Raw genomic sequence first — 21,846 nt, forward strand, 5'->3', positions numbered from 1 at the left:
AATGTTAGGTCAGTTGCATAGCGTTCTAAAAAATATTTACATAGCCCTTTGAAACAACCCCTGTTTTTCATACAGCTCTGGTAGGGACATGTACACACCAAGGACATGAACACAGTTTTTCCATGTCTTTCTGGTTTAGAAGAGTTTGACCTTTTTTCTGCGTTAAAGAATGTTGGGAGAATGATCGACGTGCTTATGAAGGTCATTTCACGTGAAATATTAGTGTCTTGTGTGACATGAAATGATATTTCAGATATGGCCTTTCAAGTTTAAATACATGGTCCTCTTTTGGTTGGTGAATAATCAGCTCTGAATTTATTGTGAGCCATCAATCTCAGTCCAATGGGGAAAGGAAGAAATATACCCAGCAGTCAGCAGATGCTATGGGAAACTGGCTAGCTAAAGAATTGGGTCTTCACTGCCAATGACCTGCTTCCTGTTTAGCTTGTGAAACCTGATGCACAAGAGCCACTGAATTACTCTGGGCCCAGGAAAGCGAAAACCTCTGACAGGACACAAAAATAAATGTGGGGTTTTTTTCTTCTGAAAGCTAAATAAGAAAGTTTTGAAATCTTGGCTGTGAGGTGTATGTTGAAACGAGTGAAAGAGTGCTGGAGCTTTTTGTGTCTAAAAGGTTCTAGCATTCAATGTCCAATGCCAAGCTAAAGCTGTGTGATTCCTAACATTGCTGAAGTGGCATGGTACAATTTTCTTCTCCCTATCCAAAATCCCACAACCAGATTGAGCTTTCATGCAGGCAGAGAGGTGTTGTGAAGGCCATGGAACTGAAGTGAAGAAAGCGGGGGGAAGCAGTCAACTGCCCTCCCTGTGTTAGTGACATAGCGGTGTTATTTTGCTGTGCCTGTTGCAGGAAGCAGTCTGACAACACCAGCAAAGTCAAGTCCTCATGGGAGGTGGTTTACAATGGCTCCTGTGCCAGTGTTTGCACATGGAAGGCTGAGAACTTAGAAGGAACTTTCCAGTTCAGAGCAGCAGCTGCAAATGTGCTGGGACTTGGTGAATACAGTGACCCAAGCAAGGATATAATTTTGGGTGAAGGTATATCTTGCATTTTCTTACTATGTTAATCAAGCTTTTTATTCAGAATAATTATAGCAATTTATGAAAAGACCTGCTGTTTTAATAATGATGTTGCTGCACACAAGTAAAGTAATGTGTCTAAGAGGTAATAAACAGTGACATTTATATGGTGACCCCAGCTGCAGGTGCTTATCCAGACTCTTTTGTATGGAACAGTAGACCCGAAATTTGCTTCTGTGCATTCATACCAGTTTGTCTCTGTGGCCCTGCACTGTGCATTATGGTATGAATCTTGAAATAAAGGCAAGCTCCCACACTGGGTAAGGATGTGAGGTTTACTTTTTGCCTTCAGCCAGAACATTAGACCTACACTCTATGGGTGTTTTTGAAAATCCCACCTTGAGTGGATCAAACAATTCAGCATTTTCTCTGTCCGTGTACACAGTAGGTCATCACCACAGGAATGGCCAAGAACTGGGGGAGGAGGATTACTCGGACAAAATGCAGACATCTACATACAGCCTACAAGAGAGCTTTGGGCAGAGGAAGACATTTACACATCGAGGGTTTGCTCAGCTCCGTAGGATTGATATAATTTGTATACTGTCATTGATCAATTCTCCTCTTCTATTTAACAGATACTATGATCTCCCCAAATGCCATCATTGCCATTGCTGCTATGATCGGAGTTGTGCTGGGCTTGACTGTGGTGATGCTATTTGGTTTTGGTAACTGGCTGAGTTTTTTGCATATCCTTGGTTTGCCAAGTCTCAGTAATCACAGTTCAGATGGCAGGAGATGATAGGCCTCTGGGTTTAAGGAAATGCTGAAGAGTCCCCAGGGTGGGAGCTGGCAGGACTTTGCGTATTTTCATCCTTTGAGGCTCTAGAGATGGCTGGTTATGTTTTCAGTGTCAAGGACAGGATATTCACTCCATCCTCAGGCATTTCTCCCTGTGCAGGGAGAGCATAGGAATGCTGAAGAAACTGACATTCCTGTGTATCCTTATAAGAACTTGTACCTTATAATTCTCAAGTTAGGTACTTTGCTTATTCACCAAAGGGTTCCTTTTTTTCCCCCTTAAACTTTGTCCCTAAAGAAAGGATGTAGAGATTACCCTGAGATGTAGCTGTCTATGTGATGGTCCTGCCCTCTCACTCCTTATCTTCTCCCTGGGATACGTCAGCAGCCCTTCGAACTTGGGTCTTGCCACATACAGAAGTGAATGCTTGACTGATTTGTCAGTTGTAGAAGCAGTTCTCTGTGTTTTGTGGGAAAAACATGGTGGCCAGACGGAAATCTCTTGCTTACACAAGCTGCTGGGTGTGTGGGGGAGGCATCAGTTTAACAGAATAACAAGGAACCTGTAGCCTTTCAGCCTGCTTGCGATGGTCTCAGAGTGAAGTATCTGATGGTCTGCTTTTCTGTTCCAGTATGGCACCAAAGAGGGAAATCCAGAAAACAAGCCTTGCCTAGACAGACGGTATTTATCAAGGAAGATAAAGAATTAGCTCAACTCAGAGGGACAGCTGAGACAGTGGGACTAGCCAATGCCTGCTATGCTGTAAGGTATGTCCTTGGGGCAAATGTATTTTCAGGACAAAAGCATCTTAGAAGGCTTCCCTGGACTGGTTTTCATCAATGCACTCATCCCTGACACCTCAAGGTGGACTTAAGGGCTGCATCTGCACTGCAGGGCAGGTCTGCTCTGAAGTCCACCCTGCCATGCTGGCTCTCTGCGCCCTGGCTTGCATTGCCCCAGCTCACCCTGCACGCTAACGCTGGCCAGAAACGCAAGTGCGCAGGGAAGGAAGAGGACCTGGTGTTTTCCAATAGCTTCCAAAACATCCAGGCTTCACCCAAGCTCTCCTTAAATGTGCCTGATAAGACAAATAGTACCAGATTCTTTTAAGGAAGAATTTTAATAACATTTCAACCATTCTTAGTATGAAAAAGTGACCAGCGTTGCTGTTTTCTAGCACTCTTCCGTCTCAAGCAGAGATTGAATCATTGCCAGCCTTCCCTCGGCACAAACTGAACTTGCAAAAATTGTTAGGAAGTGGAGCATTTGGAGAGGTGTATGAAGGGACTGTAGTAGATATCGTGGGAGATGGAAGTGGAGAATCCAAAGTAGCAGTCAAGGTAATTACAGCTATTTCTCTGGCAACAGAATGGGATGGGCAGAGAGATTTGGCTCAGAAGTTATACCACAGAAACAGGTGCTGACAGAGTTGGGTATTTCCTTGCAGTATTTCTTGCAAGTCAGTTAAAGCTGAGCCTATCTCCTTGTAATGATTGCTGGAAAATAATGTGTATTTAAGGTCATGTCTATGTCTGATCGCTTTAGTTAAGCTATGTGATCATGGTGATGGTGACCTAAGTGTTTTACACTTTTCCTTTCTGTTGAATAGACTTTGAAGAAGGGTGCGACAGACCACGAGAAGAGTGAATTCTTGAAGGAGGCACACTTAATGAGGTAGGGACAGCTCTGCCACTGGGCACTGTTTGAAGCCACTAGCATGTGAGGGTGATGGCCTTCAAAAGGAATGAAAGCAACACTTCCCTCTAAGCAAATTACTGTGGTATTTTTGAGGTGTTCTCCTGTTTCTGCTAAAAAAATAAATTAATCCCTATGAATCTTGTGAAAATAAAGCTATACATCTGGTTAACAAAATTTAAGATACGGAGCGCCGGTTCAGTATGCTCACATCATGGATTTATTTGTGTTTGGACTGATGTATTTCAGTATCTTTGCTCCCCTAAAAATAAGTTACCTGTAAAAGACAATTGGGCATCATTTGGCTAATCTCATTTTCCCAGATATATCAAAACAAGCTGATACCTTGAAGTTTCAATTTACTGTAGAAACTGTTTTTAAAAAATGTGCATACTTGCCACTAGAGGCTGCCACATACCTCTTCTATCGAGGTAGACTTTAACAATGCATCTCTCACCGGTACCGGTGTGAGGATTTCACAGAAAGGTCTGTGTGTCAGCTAGAAATCTGGTTTTCCAGAGTCTCCACAGAAACAAGTAGAAGTTCAGCTGGTAACATGAGACTGAGAGTGTGGTTTTGGTTTCAGATGCACTTCTGCACTTCTCTGACTTTTATTTCACGAGTGCAGAATTAGAATCATCTTTTGAAAAATGAAGGATTTTATATCCTGTACAGAAAACATAGTGTTATTAAATTTGAAATTGATTTTCACAGCATTCTTTTTTTGTGTTTACATATTTTTTTGAAAATATCTTGCATTTTTTACCTAACTTTTTCTACACTTTATACATTGAACGAGGTAAGAAGCTTGTGAAAACCAAAATGGAACCATGTAATTAAAGTATAAATTGATGAAAAAGAGTAAGTGTTGTGCATAAACTTCCTACAATCTCTCTTCAGTCTACCTAGCAGTCATAAACCCAGTTTAGGTCTCTTTTCTGTGAAGTATGGAAATTATATGTAACCATGGTTAGTCTCTGAAGCTTTCCCAGTTCTGCTTTCTTGTTGTAGCTAATAATCCAAAACCAGAATTACTGGAAAAATATATAATTGGAAATTCTTATGTTTAAATGTAAACAATGATGTGGGTCCATATATATCCACTAATACAATGAGACATAGAAATAAAAAGAATAGAAAAGTTTAAACAGTATATAATCCCAGTAGTCATTAAACAATAATAAAAAATTATATGTTTTCTATTCTTTAAATATTGCATTTTTTAAATGTGAAGAAAGAATTATTTAGTGCCCTCATGGTGACCTTAGTGATTTTTCTTGATGTTCATCTGTAAGATCTAACAAATGAAACCAAGGGCAGAAATGAAAAATAAGTGTTCCTGATTGTTTACAAACCCTGTTATTAGATATTTAAATGAACTTTTATTTTGCTTGCCTTTTTGGATGTTCATTAAAATTTGAATTGTACTGTTATGCATACTGTCCCAGTTAAGCAAGGATTATTTGTTTCTTTTAGTATTGCTATGCAGCAATGGGGAAATTGAATTGCCTGTATTTCAAAAAGTAATTTGATATAGGTTATTGATGAGACATTTGTGTACAAATATATGTAGCAAATTCTTGGGTGGATCCCATTACTTGGGAAGTCAGGAATGACAGCTCAGTGGAGAAAGGATTGCTGAACTATAAGGAAAGTGCCAGGTGCTCCTTCCCCTCTTTTGTTCTTGAGAGTGCCAAAGTTTGTCTGATTGAGAGGTATGTGCTAGGGGCTAAGTGGAAATGTCGAATTCAAAATCACACTTTGCTAGAGTCTTTGCCCACACCTAAGATTATGTGAACTGAAAGACTTTAGAAGGAAAATGTCCCTCTTTTATTTGTTTGTTTACACTGGTGCATTTAACAGCATTTTGGACAGCACCAGTTCCCACAGTAGAGTCAAGTTTCTCTGAGTGCTGGTGCAAGTCCTTTCACACAGCAGTGTGAAGGGAAAACCATTTTCTAACACAAGAAATGTGATTGTAAAAACACAGGCACTCACACAGGCAATAAATATTCTTCGTTCTATGAAAAGCACTAGATCTGAGAGTGCTAATTGCTCTGTGGTAATCCCCATCTTTTTGGACACACGCAATTACTAGCATATCTGCAAGTATTCCTCACGCATATTTTTTTTCTCTTAAAAATGTACTGTGAGAAACAGTTCTCTGAATTGTGAGAATATGTCGCACCTTGTGCTTTTACCTTTCTCTGTGCATTTCTCTGAATCATCAGTTCTACTGTGAATATAGTAGTAAAAGTACACTATTAAAATAATGTACACAGCTTTAATGTACAGGTGGCAATTCATGTATTCCTGGATGAGTTTGCCACGTTTCTTTGCTTCCTGGAAATATGATGAAGTGTGCTTTTAATATGCATGTGTGCATTAGAGTGCCCATCAAAATGCAGTGTAAGCCTGTGTTTTGAAAGGATGGCCCTGAACTCTCCCCGTGACTGAGCAAATCCAGGCACTGTGAGTTACTAAATCATGTTGTTGGTAGAGGCAGGATTGTAAAGACCAGACTACTCATTCATTGCTTGCAGCTATGTGCGCTTTATTAGCTATCAACCAACTGGATGCTCCATATATAATCTTACAGTTGTTTGCTTCTGTTTAGTAAATTTGATCACCCCCACATTCTGAAGTTACTTGGTGTGTGCCTGTTAAATGAACCTCAGTACCTTATACTGGAGCTGATGGAAGGAGGGGATCTACTTAGCTATTTACGAGGAGCCAGAAAGCAAAAGGTATGGTAAAGACCATGAGACTTGTATTTTTGACATGTAACTGCCCACAGTTTCTCGGTTTTTCCTTTTCTCAGAGGCCATGGTGATGTTCAGCTGTTTCTGTACCTGCAAGGTCTGACCTGGCTTTGCCCTAACACCCTCAGACCTCAATGTTGAGTGCTGACCTTGCATTCAGAGTTGCTGTGAATGTCATTAGACCACTGACCAAAACTGTGTTTTCAGTTGTGAGATGTCTTCTGAGTTTCTCACTATGGATACCATGATCAGTCCTTTGAAAAGTGATCATAAATAATGATGGTCATGTACCTGGCCTATTGGGCCTCATAGGATTTTTTTTTTGGTCTTTGAATAGCAGCAATATCCTTAATGTGCTAGGCACAGTCCAGGCATGTAAGAAGATGCTGTTCCTGTGCCTGTATCCTCAAATTCTTTAGAAGGAAAGAGGAGAAAAGAATAAAGAGTACATGTCTTTAACTAAGTAAATTTTTTCTGTAGTTAGCATGCAGATTAAGAGTATAGATGGTAGGATTGTAGGTCAAAAGGACCCAACACTGAAATTTTATAGCATTATAGCAATTGTCTAGTTCATTTACATGATCAGATCAAATCTGCAGTCAGTATTGAACTCTACTGAAATGTATATACATGTATTGTACTAGGATAATATATGATACTGATTAATACAGCAGCAAGCTAACCTGATCTGACAGTAGGAGGAAATTTTCAGGTCCCATTCCTTCCACTGTGATGAAGAAACAATTTTGAAAGTCTCAGGATAGCCTTAGTCCCCAGTCAAAGAACAGTGTTCACCTGCCTTGCAGCGCAGCGATTTGGCAGTTTACCCTGCATTTGCCCTGTTGACGTACAGAGACTTTGCACCTGTGCTTCACATGTTTTGGAAATATCTTACTCATTTCAAATGAGGAAACAATACCATATTTGCATAGGGGGGTTGTCATTCTGAGTTTGTAGAGCTGAAAGACATGCCTAACCTTCTGTCTTTGTTTCCTGTAGCTCCAGGGTCCCTTACTGACAGTGACTGACCTCTTGGATATGTGTTTGGATATTTGCAAAGGCTGTGTCTATTTAGAGAAAATGCATTTTATACACAGGTACAGAACTTATTTCCTTAGTCTTCCAAGGTTTACCCACAGTATCAGGACTAATTATCTTGCCTGGGAAAAAATGCCTAGAAAGATGTCACAGTGTAATAGGGAAGGTGAGAGAACTGTGGTAAAATTTAGTTTTATGCTTTTCTGCTAAAAATCACCTACAGTTCTCTCACAAAATGGTGGGCTACTCTACAGTCTGAAGCCAGGACTCATTGCACCCTAGGCAAGAATTATCCCATGCAACAAAAAGAAGGGCAAGTGCAGAGATTCATTTACTGTCTTATAGGTAGATATATATATACATATACTGCTAATAGGTAGATAGCGAGGACACAGAGCCAGACTTTCCTCAGAGGTACACAGGGAAGAGATGAGAAACAATAGGCACAAGTTAAAGGAATGGAAGTTAGGTAATATTGTTCACAACGTGCAGGATCAATCACTGGAATAGGTCGTCCAGAGGGGCTGTGTTGTCCCCAGTCTTGAGGATACACAAAACTTAGCTGGATGAGGCCCTAAGCTACTGGATTGGACCTCAGGGTTGGCACTGCTCTGAAGAGAGGGCTGAACCATTTGACCTGCAGAGATCCCTTCTGACCTGAATTATTCTGCAATGCTGACTCCATCCTCCTGTTTCTGTCTTACAAATCAGGGACCTGGCTGCTCGCAACTGTCTTGTGTCTGAGAAGGAATATGAGAGCTCCTCCCGGATAGTAAAGATTGGAGATTTTGGACTTGCCAGGGATATCTATAAAAATGATTATTACAGGAAAAGAGGAGAAGGTCTACTCCCTATCAGATGGATGGCTCCTGAAAGCCTCATTGATGGTGTCTTTACAAATCGCTCTGATGTCTGGTGAGTTATAGCAGCCACACAGCTGTGGGAATAATCATGCTGAACCTCACAGCAAGAAAATATTGGTTTACAGGAGGAATGATGAAGTTGCATATTGCCATCTCTAATAATTTTAAAGCTAAAGCAGATTTCCTCCTAAGTGATATTTTAATGAGCTAATGAAGTTTGGCACCACGACAGTACCTGCTATGGATATATTTCTTAATGCTTTGAGCTCTAGCTTTGGATTCTGGCTGGAAAGAGCTAGTGTCACTCAATCAAACAATTTTGTGTTAGGACCACAATGTGGTTCTTGCTTATTTGGGCAGTGAATTGACTGCCTGCATGCTTTTCCATTTTGTTTTCCGTTAGGTTAATTGCCATTTCCTTCCTACAGCCAAATACTTTCCCCTTACCGTTTCACCCTCTTCTGGTGACTTCTTTATTTTGAAGCCCTATTTTCTCAGCATCGTTGCGGAAGGTCATAGTACTTTGCCATGGAGGTTTACTTAGAGTCTGTATTTGGGCGGGTTTGAGTTTATGGTGAAGAAGCAGAGACTCACTGTCAGGATGCAAAACCAAACCAAACCAGATCCATTAAACCTGGGATCCACACAAGTTTAGATTTCAGTAGCCATAGGTACTCATGGTGGGTTATAGCCCACCCCAAGTCCTTACCCACAGCAGCCCATCCATTTCACCACAACTCTTAAATCTATCTAAGCAAGGTCTTCAGTGCTCTGTGCCAAACCAATTGAGGTGCTGATTGCTTTGTGAGTGGTGCTTAGGAAAACTTGTCTTTCTCCATTTCCAGCACCTCTAGAGATTTCTAAGCACTTGTTTAAGTGAGGACATGCTCAAGCAGAGTGTTGCCCAGGGAAGCTGTGGCTATATTTGGTCTTCTAAGCTGCATGTCAGTGAGTCTGGGAAAGTGTGTCAGTTCTACACATTTATTTTAGCTATTCCAGAGGCTGGCTTAAGGACATATGGATTGTTTTACAACAAATAAAAGCTTCTTACTCCTAATTTTTCTAACCGAGTCTTGCTCTTAGGCTAGAGACATTTTAAATGTTGATAGGCAGATTATTCATGATGACTGTGGTTTTGTCTGTGTTTCTTAGGGCTTTCGGAGTCTTAGTGTGGGAAACATTAACTTTGGGTCAACAACCATATCCAGGTTTCTCCAATACAGAAGTTTTACACCATGTACGATCAGGAGGAAGGCTAGAATCTCCAAACAATTGTCCTGATGACCTGTAAGTTATTTTTGTTTAAATATATAAGAAGGAAGAGACTTATTGCCAGGTGGACATAATTTTGAATGCTACTTATACCCAAGCAGAGTTCAACATCCTCCATTTTTTCCCCAATAAAACATCTAGCACTTGTAGCTGCCAACCTGCTACTAATTTATCCAGGGAATGCAGCCTGTGAGTAATAACTTGTGTTGAAGTTGATACATGTATAGTGGTCTTTTAAGCAGGATTTCAGAGACAATATAAAGTCAGTATTGGGCATAAATCTGGTAGTAATGCAGTAACAGGCTGTGAGTGGCTGATGGTGTGGCTTAAAAGTTAAGATGGCTTTAAGAAAGAATTTACTGTTCCCTGAACACCATGTGTCTGCAACAGCAGATACAACTGGCTCTTGCAATGTATCTGCAGGAATTAGGCTAATGTCAGAACATATGTGGAAAATAAGCTGTGCTCTCTTGGCAGATAAAGGTCTTACAAAAGCCAGTAAGAAAAGCTGAAACAGTACAGCAAAAGGGAAGTCTACACTTCTGGTTAGTCTTTAGCTGAGCTGGATGAACAAAGCTTTCACAATTCCCATTTGTCTTGACCACAAAATTCATGTTTAATTGTAAAATTCTTCAATTAAAATAATAAAATAAATACATGTAGTGTGTCAAACCCATACTGGCCAGAGGTGTATAAAGGAGGAAGTTGAACCTGAGCCAAACAATCACTCAATATTGTCTAATTTCATGTCCTGTATCACCCACTCTGCATAAGCAGCCACAGCAATGCATTTGACAGCTGGCCCTGCAAATGGAAGAAGAGGCTACTTAAAATGCACAGTTCTTACTCATGGGGCTGAGGAAATGGCTTGAGAATAATACTGTGATTGGCAAGCCCAGATCTTTGTGATAGGTCTCATATCAATAACCATGCTCTGAGTTCCAGAAAGGGTGATTATTTATCATTATGTAGGTATAGCTTAAACACCATATTAGCAACAAAAAAAAGTAAGGTTTAGCACCTGGAAGAGCTGAAGAGATTAGGATTTTGAGAACAGAGTGAAAACTGGAAGTCACAGGCAAATGAGATCCCAAAGCAATTTCAGTTTCAACATTTTCTGCTGTAAATTTTTCTCAAAAAATTCCTGGCAGCTATCCTATGGGTAGAAAAGCAGAGGAGCTAATGCTTATCCATGTACTAGTTTGATATTCAAGCTCACACACAAAGGCTCATAATTTGCCTTCAAAACAAGTGACCAGATCTTCAGAAGAATCAAGAAAACTTTGCTTGAAATAATTTCTAGGGTCCCCAATATTAAATTTAGCATAGCAGGTAGAGCTTAAATGCTAGCCTGCCTGTTGTAACTTGTAGGATCAGGGCCTAATAGCAGTAACATAGTTTTTGAAAGCCAAGGGGCTGAATGAGCTCGTGGACTCTTGTACCATCTTTTATCTCATTTGGTGAACACTCAGCACCTGCATGCAGCTTCTGTCAGTAACATAAATAGCTTTTTGCTACTTTGCTAGGTCATTAATGGCATGCTGGGATTCTTGACATTCCTGCTTCCCTCCTTGTAGTTTTGAACCTGCATCAGGACATCAGCAGTCAGTAATTGTCTCCTCTGCACTTTGACTTGCTCATTGTCATTTGACAAAACAAACCATCACTGATAGGAAGAGAGTTCAAAGGCTAAACTACTTCAGCTGAGAAGTGTTTAGGAGTCTGTGGTAGGCTTACACTGCAAGGGCAAGCAGGACTGACACAGAAACCTTGGGGTGTAAAAGCCCTAAGGAAGTGGGATTGGAGTTTTTTTTTTTCTGGCAGCAGGGAGAATTTCTCCCCTTCACCTCTACAAGATGTTACTCCAGGGAGTAATCATCTACTTTCCCCCAAAGAAGTGTGGATATGTAAAGCTTGATAATGAATTGGTAAAGCGGCTTGGGGATCTATAAATGAGCCACATTCATTGAAATATGAATTAGATGTACAGATGGCACTACTTTTGCAGTCAGAGATCCATATCTGGCACAGCTATCTGGGTGTGAGGCTTGTATGGAAGAGCATGCCAAGGTTTGGACTGAACTGAGCTAATTTAACATAGATCCTCAAAGGTTGCGGATTACAGCCAGAATTTGTACAAACATGGTGCCACTTGCTGACTTGAAGCTACAGTTTCACCAAATGCTCATTCCCATGCAAAGTTACACAACTGAGTTTGATGAAGAAACTAGTTTGGTAACTAAGAACTTTGGCTGTTTGGTTCTGGGAATGCCCCTCTGGAGGGATTTGGAGGGTGGGAGAGAAGAGATCACTCAGAATGCATCAGATGAAAGCAGGGGCTCTTCTACACCCCAACACATTTTCTCCTTTTCTAAGAAAATCCCCACATCAATTGTATTTTCCATGTCATGTGAGAGAAAACTGGTAATGTCCTGTAGCTCCTGTGCATTAAAGCACAGCCTCCAATATTAAGTACTGAATATTAGCTCTTTGGTTTTCCAGGCTCTCACATTCTTATTTGCCCCACATATGCAGCCTATTGGACATATGGTTACCAGTTGTCCCACCCAGGTAAAACACAGTTGCGAAGTCCAGGTGTGTACATGAAGGTGTACAGGCTAGTTCTTAAACCTAACATGAGCCTTTAGTTGAAGTTGTGTTTGGATCTGTTATTTTTTATCTCTTCCTGAATGGCTTTCCCCATGAAGTACAGGAATCCTCTGAGTCTCTTCCTCATGCTGAAGCAATGCACTATTTGCTACCCCATGTTTGGCACCCCCAAAATATGGGAATGTGCTCAAGCTGTCATTCATCTTGCCATATTAACCTGGCTTTCACCATCTTGACTGGTCTCATGCTGATGCATTTCTGTGCTACTGAAAGTTTATGCCATTTGACTTCAAACTTTGTATGTCACAATATGCCTTGAGAGCTAAATGTTATGCCACAAATAGCTGTCCATGCAAAATTTGCAGATATATTCTGAAAGACCGTTAAAGTTTTTGTAATTAGAAACCTAAAGCCTATCTGAATTAAATACTTTGTGAACAATGTCAGTTCTATCTGGTATTAATATTTTAAGCCAACCAGCAAGTAATCTGATTTAGGAAATATGAATATGGAATATAATTAAAATGAGAAAACTCCAGTTCTGAATGTTTTGGCAGCAATGAATATCCCCACTTAATAACAAAACTGAATGACTTTATAAAGCAGATTGTCCAATAAGAAATTAATTATTTAGAAAGGTAGAGATTGGTCTCAGGAATACAAAAATATTCAGAATCCACATTTGTCATGTTCTTGCTTCATAAATGAAAAGACATTAGGTTTAGGTCATATATAAGAAAGACATTTTTACAGTGGGGGTGGTGAGACACTCAACAGGTTGCCCAGAGAAGCTGTGGATGCTCCATCCCTGGAAGTGTTCGAAGTCAGACTGGATGGGGCTGTGAGCAACCTGGTCTAGAGAAAGATGTCCCTGCCCATGACAGGGGGGTTGGAATAGATGATCTTTAAAGGTCCCTTCCAACCCGAACTGTTTTATGAGTCTATGACATATCATTTCCCGTTTCTTTCTCCCTCTGCTTGCCTATGGCTGTCTGTTTCTTCCTTTCCATTAGAGGAGCAGCGTGCTTAGTCCACTCCTCATTGCACAAGGCTCGGCTTATGAAAGCCCAGGTGCTAACCTAGTGGAGAATGGCACCTGAACTCATGTTTTTTCTTGAATATCCTACCAACCAGCATGACTAGAAAGCAGATTGTTTAGCTGCCAGCATCCAAGGCTGGCTTTTGAAGTCAATGTGATAGACACTTTGCTGGCAGCAGAAGGAAAACCATAGTTATTTCACCTCAGTTTAGGTACTATTCAGTACTTTTCCATCTGTATTTCCAGTGTCATCAATAACCAGTACACCTACCTGAAAGTAAGATGAAGTATTTCAGAGCATTAGGAAGTTACTACCATTTTTTAAAACAGATTTTCAAGACTTCATTGGATCCTTTTGAAAAAACAAAATCACTGTGTCAAGCTCCACAACCACATGATACAGGTTAATGAAAAGTGGATCTGAAACAATTTTTCTACTCACATTTCTTACCCAACACCAATACTTTAATGAAAAATGTCATTGAAAAATCAGAAGTCAAGAAATTTCTCCGGCCTGTCATCAAGGGCTTTATAAAATACCCAATTGTGGTGAAGGACAGCAGTCTCTTTTTTAAGATGGATAAGCAAGGATCTGAGCAAGCCAATTCATTTCACATAACTCAGTAACGCCTGGTATCACATAGCAGCAGGTCTGGGAGGTTGTTTGTCAGGGGAGGATTTGAACTTAGGGCTTAGAGGTGAATACTCCACATTCCAGTAGCAGCTTCCTGAACCAGCCTTTCACTGGCTGCTCAAACGCTGCTCTCTGGTTTTGAGACTAAGACCTTTCTTCGCTCCCAACACTTAACATGTCCAGGTGCTGGATGTGTTTTGGTTTTTAGCCTGGCTCCCCCTGGCTTTTGTAGGATTTGGGTTTGTGTAGCCTAGACTCCTGTTGAGTAAGCAATACAAATCAGCCCTATCCTTTAGACAAACAGGAGGGGCAGCTTTCTGCTGAATGCCACAGATAGTGTTGTACAAGGTGGGCTAGGATCCCTGCACCCAGAGGAAACTCAGACCGTTTTTGCCTTTGATGGGAAAACTTACTCCTATTTATTTTGGTCTGGAGGCAGAAGTCTAAATTAGCCCTCTCTGTTCTGGAGGGTTTGCCTTGAACTTCCCCTAAATTTGAGGTAGCATGAGTTGAAGGAGGATTAAATAAACTGATAGCATCACATTCATTTCTGGGTTTAGATATCCCGCCCCCCCACCCCTTTTTTTTTTCTTAATTCTGTAAGAGAATTACCTCCTGTAAGAGAATTCTGCTTTCTCAGAAAATACTGGTGACTTCTTCTGCGAAAGCACTTATTAATGTGTCTTCTTTGCTTCTTCTTCTTTTTTTTTTTTTAATAGCTGCTCCCCAATCTCAAAAATATTCATTTTTGAAAAATTAAAAGCATTCGTAGTGAGTATTCCTGACAACTGATCTTTAATCTGCTTTTTCTTCCCTCAGCAGCTGATGATAGATAATATTTGTACCGCATATAAAGTTTTAAGAAGTTGAAAATCTAGGCCAAACTTGCTTGTGAGATGATTTAATGATAAGTGTTGAGATGGATGATTCTATTATCTGTAATGTTTGCATTGTAACAATTTTTTTTCCAGATGTGATTTGATGACAAGTTGCTGGGCCCAAGAACCTCACCAGAGACCTACTTTCTCTAATATTCAGGACAAACTGCAAGAGATAAGACAATCTCCACTGCCCTTCATCCACTACCTTGAAGACAAAGAGGCAGCAACTGGAGTTATCAACCAAGCTTTTGAAGGTGAGTCTGGGCCAGCACCTGCTGTCCCAATGACCTCTTACCCAAGAACAAAGTGGGATTCAGCAGGTTTTTTCATTGCATTTATCACCACCTCAAATTCTCTGCCTATAAAATGGGAATAGCAAAGATTTACCTCTCATAATGAACTTGTAAAGACTAATTAGGTGCCATTAGGTACAATGTGTTAGGTAAAGCACATACAAGATAGCCAAGCAAAAAGACCCCTATGAGATTGCAACTGAGCCTGCCTCACAAAGACATCCAGCATGCATCTAGATTTTTGATACTTCTTGACCCTGTTCCACTAAAGTAAATGCTTAAGTTCTATGTGCAGCCAGGAGAGCTTTGGAAGGCTTCTGAATGGAAATGTGTTCCAATATCAAAGGCATCTACTCCCTCTACATTAACCAAACATGGCAGTTAGGCAATTACTTTAGGAGTCCTGATTCGGTAGTTGTCTGAAAGTAAGGTATAAATTAGGTCCCTAAGTAAGGCAGCCTGTACCCCAGTCCAAACTGTGACAGCTCCAGCCAGGAGTTGCATCGTGCCTGTGCTCTGCACACTGTGAATGGAGAAAACTAGGTGATATTAAGGAGGATATACTTAAGACATGGGACATAACAGAACCCAATTACATAAAAACATTATTAAGGTTGTGAAGACAGGAATTAAAAAAAAAAAAGGTGATGCTAAATTTGAAGTTGTCTGTGCAACTGTGATTCAAGTAATCTAAATGTGGAATTGAGCATCCTGACTGGGCCAGAACAAAAAGCTTTTCACATCCTGCAGTAATTCCTGACTGGCTAAACCTTGAGAAAAATTGCAGTCTTAGTAAACAATGTCATCTGAAAATCTGCAAAAGTAAAGTTTTTATCAGTTGAAATATTTTACTTTGATTTCACAAAATATTTTGATTTTTTAATTTAACCTGTTTGCATTCTATGGTTTTCTAATGAAAAATATTTCCTGTCAAAATAATTACTCTGTAATGTACATTACATTCAGGGAATATGTTGGTGACAATCACTTTTTAAAGCAGACTCCGTTAAGCCTGTTTATAACCTAGTTGGTAAAATCTGGCCCACTGTGTTAAGCAGGGCAATTTATTGCAGACAGGGCTTTGGCAATAGCTCTCAGAGCCAGCCTATTTTGCTCAGCACAGTCTCCCTGAGCTTTACTTACCCTTTTCTCCACCAGCTGCCCTGTTCCCTCTTGTGGCTTCCCCCATACTTCCCTTTCCACAGGCTCTGCCCAGCTGTTGTTGCCACAGACCCACTGCTGAATCTGCATTGGGTTGGGAAGGCAAAGCAACTGTTTCCATGCTTCCAGTTTCCATCCTTCAGTTCTCAAAACTCCTCCTTAACTTCTCAGGCTCATTTGGTGATTTTCATAGAGGAAATGCCCATCAGGAAACAGTATAGCTTGAATTTTATTCATCTACATGTCATCCTTTCATTTAAATGTGTTTTAAAAGACTAAACGCTTGATAACCTCTTTACAGGTCTCTCCAATGCACATATTCATTTCCCTGTATATTCATAGTTTGCCTGTAGGTTATCTCCCTCTTTCCCCAGTTACAGCCTTTATAAGCCTGTTGTTAAAATGTTATGCTGCGTACTTGACTGAAGGCCTAGAGTCCTGGTGATGGCTTGATGTTGCTGGATTATCTGATCAGGGACATGTACATGTCAGTTTTCTGTAGCTCTCCAGCCTTAAATTAATTCAACAGTTTTTCTGCCTGCAATGTAAATCTCGTGCAGTGGAGTTCAGTGAAACACAGGCTCCAGAAATGCAATTGATTTAAGCAAGAACCAACCATCTGGGTTCTAGTCAAGCTTCCAGACTAAAATGCACGCTCAGGGCATGGAATATGCCTTAGCCTGTGATTTATAAAACACTGTATAATGAGTAATTCTTTTAATTTGCATTTATTTTTAGCTGGGACTAAGTTAAGTACTTCTTGTGTTTGTAGTAGTAGTACAAAGATGACAGCTGAAGCAAATAACCCAAAAGACTGTTCCATAATGGATTGTCCTGGACAACATTTTCCAAAAACGTTACGCTGTCGTTGGCCTTTGTGTGTAATGAAACTCCTGTCATAAGCCTCCTGCCAAGAAATGCTTGCTCTGACCAGGAGACTTGGTTCCAAAAGAGAGAGCCAAATGTCAAGCAAAGTGAAATGACAGGCCTCAAAATAACTGTGATACTTAGCCCTACATGGAATCATACATCTTCCAAATTTTTTTGAGCCTTACCTACTTGTAGGTAGCCACACCTTTAGCAGGTCTATACATGCTGTCGGTGCTATTTCATAGGTGGGAGAGCTGGAAAGTGTTAGATTTTCTCAACAAAATGAATGTTGGTGCAGTATGACACACAGATTGCAAGTGTGGGTGAACTAATACAGACAGTATGTTGGTGGTCTGGACAGCATGTTAACAGGGTAGTGTGGGGATGGCAAAAGGGACACAAGCTTTGTTATTGCAAGAGTTACCCTTCTAAAGGAGGCATCAAGCGGCAATAAACATGCCTCAGCAATACCAGCAGCTCCTGGCACTGCCGCTTCAGAAGGGAGGGAAGCAAACTCAGGACAAGGCATGGGTCTACCAGTTTAGAGTTTTTCCTTCTTGCTCTTACAGGCTTTCCCAGGACATTGATCGTGGGCAATAAGCAGCATTAACAACATTTTTTTGAGTGAAGGAAGCACTATCCAGCTGGAGGACTGAGGCATCAGTGGGAGTTTTATTTCCGATGGGAACTGATTGAGCAGAGGCCCCACCACCAGAGTTCCCATTCATTGTTGAAAGATAAGCTGTCCTTTCTCCTTTCAAGAAGTTTCAAGAAGCACAAATGAAATGTCATGAATCACCGTGCTAACAGGACAGCCCTCCATTGCTGTAAAAATAATGTCCATCTACTTTCAGATGTAACTTTTTACATTTGCACGTACAAGACAGCACTATAGTTTTTCAGGTCCCAAGTGTGCCCCTTTACAGATGGAAACACCTGTTTGTTTTGGCAAACATCTTTGCCGACATCAGACAGCTGGGCATTAAGCAGCTGGAGCAGCTCCTTGCTTTTATGACCCAGGAGGACTATTCTTATCAGGGCTGCTCCCCACAAATGCTTATAGACCTATAAGGAAAAAAATAATTGCTCAGAAGCTGTGTCGGAGCACCATGCTCTTACTGCTAGAAGTGGCTCCTTTGGTGAGAGGAGATGCGGGGCAGTTGGAGGGAGCCTGAGGAAATCCAGGGTAAAAGACTAAAGACCAAGGGGAAACATATTTGGCCTCAAAACCATCATTTTTAAATCCATAAGCTTGAAAAATGTGGGAAGAAAAAACAGAATTCTGCAATATTTCCTTCTCTAACTTTTCTTACAAAGCCAGCCTCTCAGTTATTTACTTTTTTCAGTAATTAAGGCACTTGCTAAAAATACCACATAGGTTTTTTTAAATCTTTCTGAAAAACTTTGCACTGAGGGGATTTGATTTTAAAATGTGGAATCCATGATTTCACCATGAATTATATGTTTGTGCTGTCTTTAGCTGAATAGTACTGGTTTGCTGTTCCCTGTGTAAGAATCATCAGTTTATTTTCCTAAATCCAGCTGCCTTTTAAAAACTGTTCTGCGCACCTTTCTGAACTTAATCACTTGGACAAACGGAAGCTTCTCTAAAGCAGATGTGTTGATAAGAGACATTTTTAAAACCTTGTATCTAGGCTCCTTTGTATTTTTCTGAAATTCAGTAATCCTCTTCCCCACTTAGCTTAGTGAGTGGCTGACCCAAAGCCAGCAGAGGTCAGAAAAAAGGCTTCTTCCGAAACAGTGAGTTGTTACAACACTGCGGGAAAAGGTGGACTTGATGGTGTGATCATTTCTTATTTGTCCCCTAGACAAAATGCTGTTCAATTCCAGAGAGTGAGCATGAGCCACATGATACTGCAAGGAAAGTCACGCTAATACTCTGCCTTGGACTGAGGTATAAAAATCAGATGATATGATGTCATAAGAGCTGACATTTGTGTAGTATGGGTGTGTAGATATAAGCAACTAAGACTTAGGCGCTGTGTTTACACTGGCTGTCCAGGCTGTTTGGCAGTCACCAGAGTTGTAGACACGTTCAGGGGATGTTATTGTATAAAGGTAGGGATGTGCAATAAACCTGTCCACAATGCAACTCATTCCTGTTCTCTCTGCATTGACTGTAAAGGCTGCCTAGGGAAGGAACTTGCATTGGACATGTAAGATCTGGGTAATTAAAACTTAGTAAAATGAATCCTGCTTTGTGACCTGGAGAAGGGGGATGCTTTCTTGTTTATATATCCTTAATGTATTTCAGCAAATGTGGAAGTGGCCTTTTTGGTGTTCTTATAAGTGATAACAAACAAGATAATAAACAGGTTTATATCTGTATTTCCCAAGACAGCTTCTTGCATACAGAGGTTTCAATTCACAGATCTCTGAAAAATCTAGTAAAAAATAAAAACAAAGACAAGCAGTCAATGCTTCAAGTAGTTTAGTGCATTGGAAATGCAGGATGAACAAAATTCTTGCTTTTAGCACCTTTAGCATCTGAGAGCATAGCAAAGCTCGGTGAGTCACTGTCAAACCATGCAAGATCATATGCTTCATTAGACAGGAAACACAGATATATCTCCACTGATATATAATCCAGAGTGGAGTATTAAAACGGATATATATTTGTTCTATTTATATCCTTACTGGCAATGTGCAGAAACTGAAACAGCAGCTCCAGGTGGCCAGCAGGTATCAGGAAAGTACTCCCTGCACAGGAACTACCTCCTGGAGCTAGCCAACATAGCTGAGGTGTGGAAGTCAGGGTTCAATAGCCACTTTTTTCACTCCTAACAAAGACAGGTCACCAAGTGCTTCTTTTGAACATTCACTGTGGGGTACATCTTTCAGCCATGTAAGCCAGCCAGTCTCTTGTTTACTACAACATATGTTGTGTGGCAGGGACAAAGGGCAGAGTATGTATGAGAAAGACAAGAGAATATTAACGGAAAAAAGCAAATGTGGCTGCACTTCGAAATACCTTACCATATTGAAGGTGCTAAGCATCGTATGGGATTATGTTACCTAGACTTAATAACATCTCAGGCTGGCTACTTAGCTGGTGTAAATCAGCGGCATCCCACTGGTTTCTATGGAGCTTTGTTAATTTGCACTAGCTGAGGATCTGGCCCTGAAATATATGTAATAGAAGATCCGCATCTCTAGATCAGTTTGTTCAGTCTCTACCAATCAGCTTTTCTACTGACACTTTTTTTTTCTTATATGTTGTCACCTTCTGAACTTAAACACCAAAAAAACCCCCGTCTGCTTATCAGGACATCACAAAAATTTGCACCCTTCCAGGCAGGACTTCAAAACATGTTGTGAGCCTACACAGCCTACTGAGCAGGCAAGGAAAGACACTGCAGGGTCCGTGGGCCAGCTCGGCACCGCGGCAGGAAGCAGCAGACTGAGATGCTGAGATTGGGAAGGGGGAAGCACAGATTTTATCAGGTTAGGATCCGTCTCCTCAGAGGAGGCTAAGCAAACAAACTCCATCCCTCATTAGTATGAGTCAGGCGATCATAGTTTCTTATGTGAATTAATGCTGGGCTCTCTAAAGTAAGCTTCTGCCTACCCCTGGAGAGATGCATTGTAATTAATTTACCTGCAGTTTGGCCCAGTTATTGTGCTTTAAGCGCACCACTGCTAGGAAATGCATCCAGCAAGGTCAAAGCTACATGCATTTAGGACCTGAGAGACAGGTATCTATGCAAGTACAGTGCTGAGCTCTGAACATGCCATTTTAGTTATTGGAAGCAGTCTACCTGAGTCAGCACAGAGTTCAGTGGGAACCTGCTTCTCAGCAAAGTACCGCTTTAGCCCATACAAAGCTCTGGACTGCCAGAATTAGCTCGCCTCATGCCCTGAGGTAGGTTCTTTAAAGTAAATGTTGGTAACTACACTATGCAGCAGTCCGCAGTGTAGAGAACTCCTCAGAATTTAAGTGTTTGGAGTTGACTCCCCAGCACGACTTCAGATTCCATGAAGGTGTTCCTTAGACGCCTCCTCTCAGGGTGTTTTGTTGGCTCAGCCAGACTTTGCTTGTGAAATCTGAGGGGATCACATCACATGGTTTATCCTGCATTTACTCACGTATAACCCAGCATGACTATACATCAATCAACTAATTTTAGCAATGTTAAAATTGAAGAGAAAAGAATGATATCTCATTAATATACTGACCTGCCTCCCCACTCCAGCTTCTCTCTATCTTCCCTCCAATTTGTAACATTTTTTTGGAAAGGACTTCCAAAGATTATTCAGAATTCTCTGCATTGGCTTATGGCTTCCCAGGGTGTTCGTGATGCTTCTAGCTCTCAGATTTCTGGAGTAATTTCACAACATATAGTCACTTTTTCCCTTAGTACCTCATTTTCAGTATCTTCTGTCTCCATTGTTTAACTAAGTGAGAAAAAATTACTTGCTTGCTTTGATGACTTCCATGAGAGGCAAGCACTGTACTACATAGCTTGACATCTTGGCATGGATTTTTTGGTTTGTACAGCAGAATGGTGCTAAGCTTTCATAGGTGCCGAACACTGCACCAAGAGATGGCACAACAGTGAAAGGGCACTTGTAGTCAAAAGTCTCATTGTGAAAATGGCAATGTAGCTTATATGTGTCATGTCATAGGAGAAAGGTCATCAGCATTATGTTCTTCATCTTTGGATAAGATAAGAATATTCTGAAAAAATAGCCTTTCTTGCTTATTTTGTTCTCAAAGCTCAAAAAGTCAAACCAAGGCAAGTTGTTTGATTTTTTTATCTCTTTTTCTCTATAATGAGAAACGCAGAGACACATAGGCTGAAAAAGGATTATAATATTTTATATATTCAGTAGTTCTTCAGACCTATTGGGGAAAGAATTAGTA

The 21,846-nt window shown here is 40.7% G+C and overlaps 1 protein-coding gene across 1 annotated transcript in view; it reads left to right on the plus strand.

The window, feature by feature from the left end:
- ROS1 (ROS proto-oncogene 1, receptor tyrosine kinase) overlaps positions 1–21,846 on the plus strand; it is a 71,688-nt gene that overhangs the window by 48,358 nt on the left and 1,484 nt on the right. The window contains exons 34-43 of the mRNA XM_040598754.1: positions 872–1,059; positions 1,680–1,769; positions 2,475–2,610; positions 3,021–3,183; positions 3,453–3,517; positions 6,156–6,285; positions 7,300–7,397; positions 8,050–8,253; positions 9,354–9,488; positions 14,728–14,891. Coding sequence (XP_040454688.1) covers positions 872–1,059; positions 1,680–1,769; positions 2,475–2,610; positions 3,021–3,183; positions 3,453–3,517; positions 6,156–6,285; positions 7,300–7,397; positions 8,050–8,253; positions 9,354–9,488; positions 14,728–14,891 — 1,373 coding nt within the window. The remainder of the gene's footprint in view (positions 1–871; positions 1,060–1,679; positions 1,770–2,474; positions 2,611–3,020; positions 3,184–3,452; positions 3,518–6,155; positions 6,286–7,299; positions 7,398–8,049; positions 8,254–9,353; positions 9,489–14,727; positions 14,892–21,846) is intronic.

The sequence above is a fragment of the Falco naumanni genome, chromosome 6, assembly GCF_017639655.2.
Source record: "Falco naumanni isolate bFalNau1 chromosome 6, bFalNau1.pat, whole genome shotgun sequence".
Classification (NCBI taxonomy): domain Eukaryota; kingdom Metazoa; phylum Chordata; class Aves; order Falconiformes; family Falconidae; genus Falco; species Falco naumanni.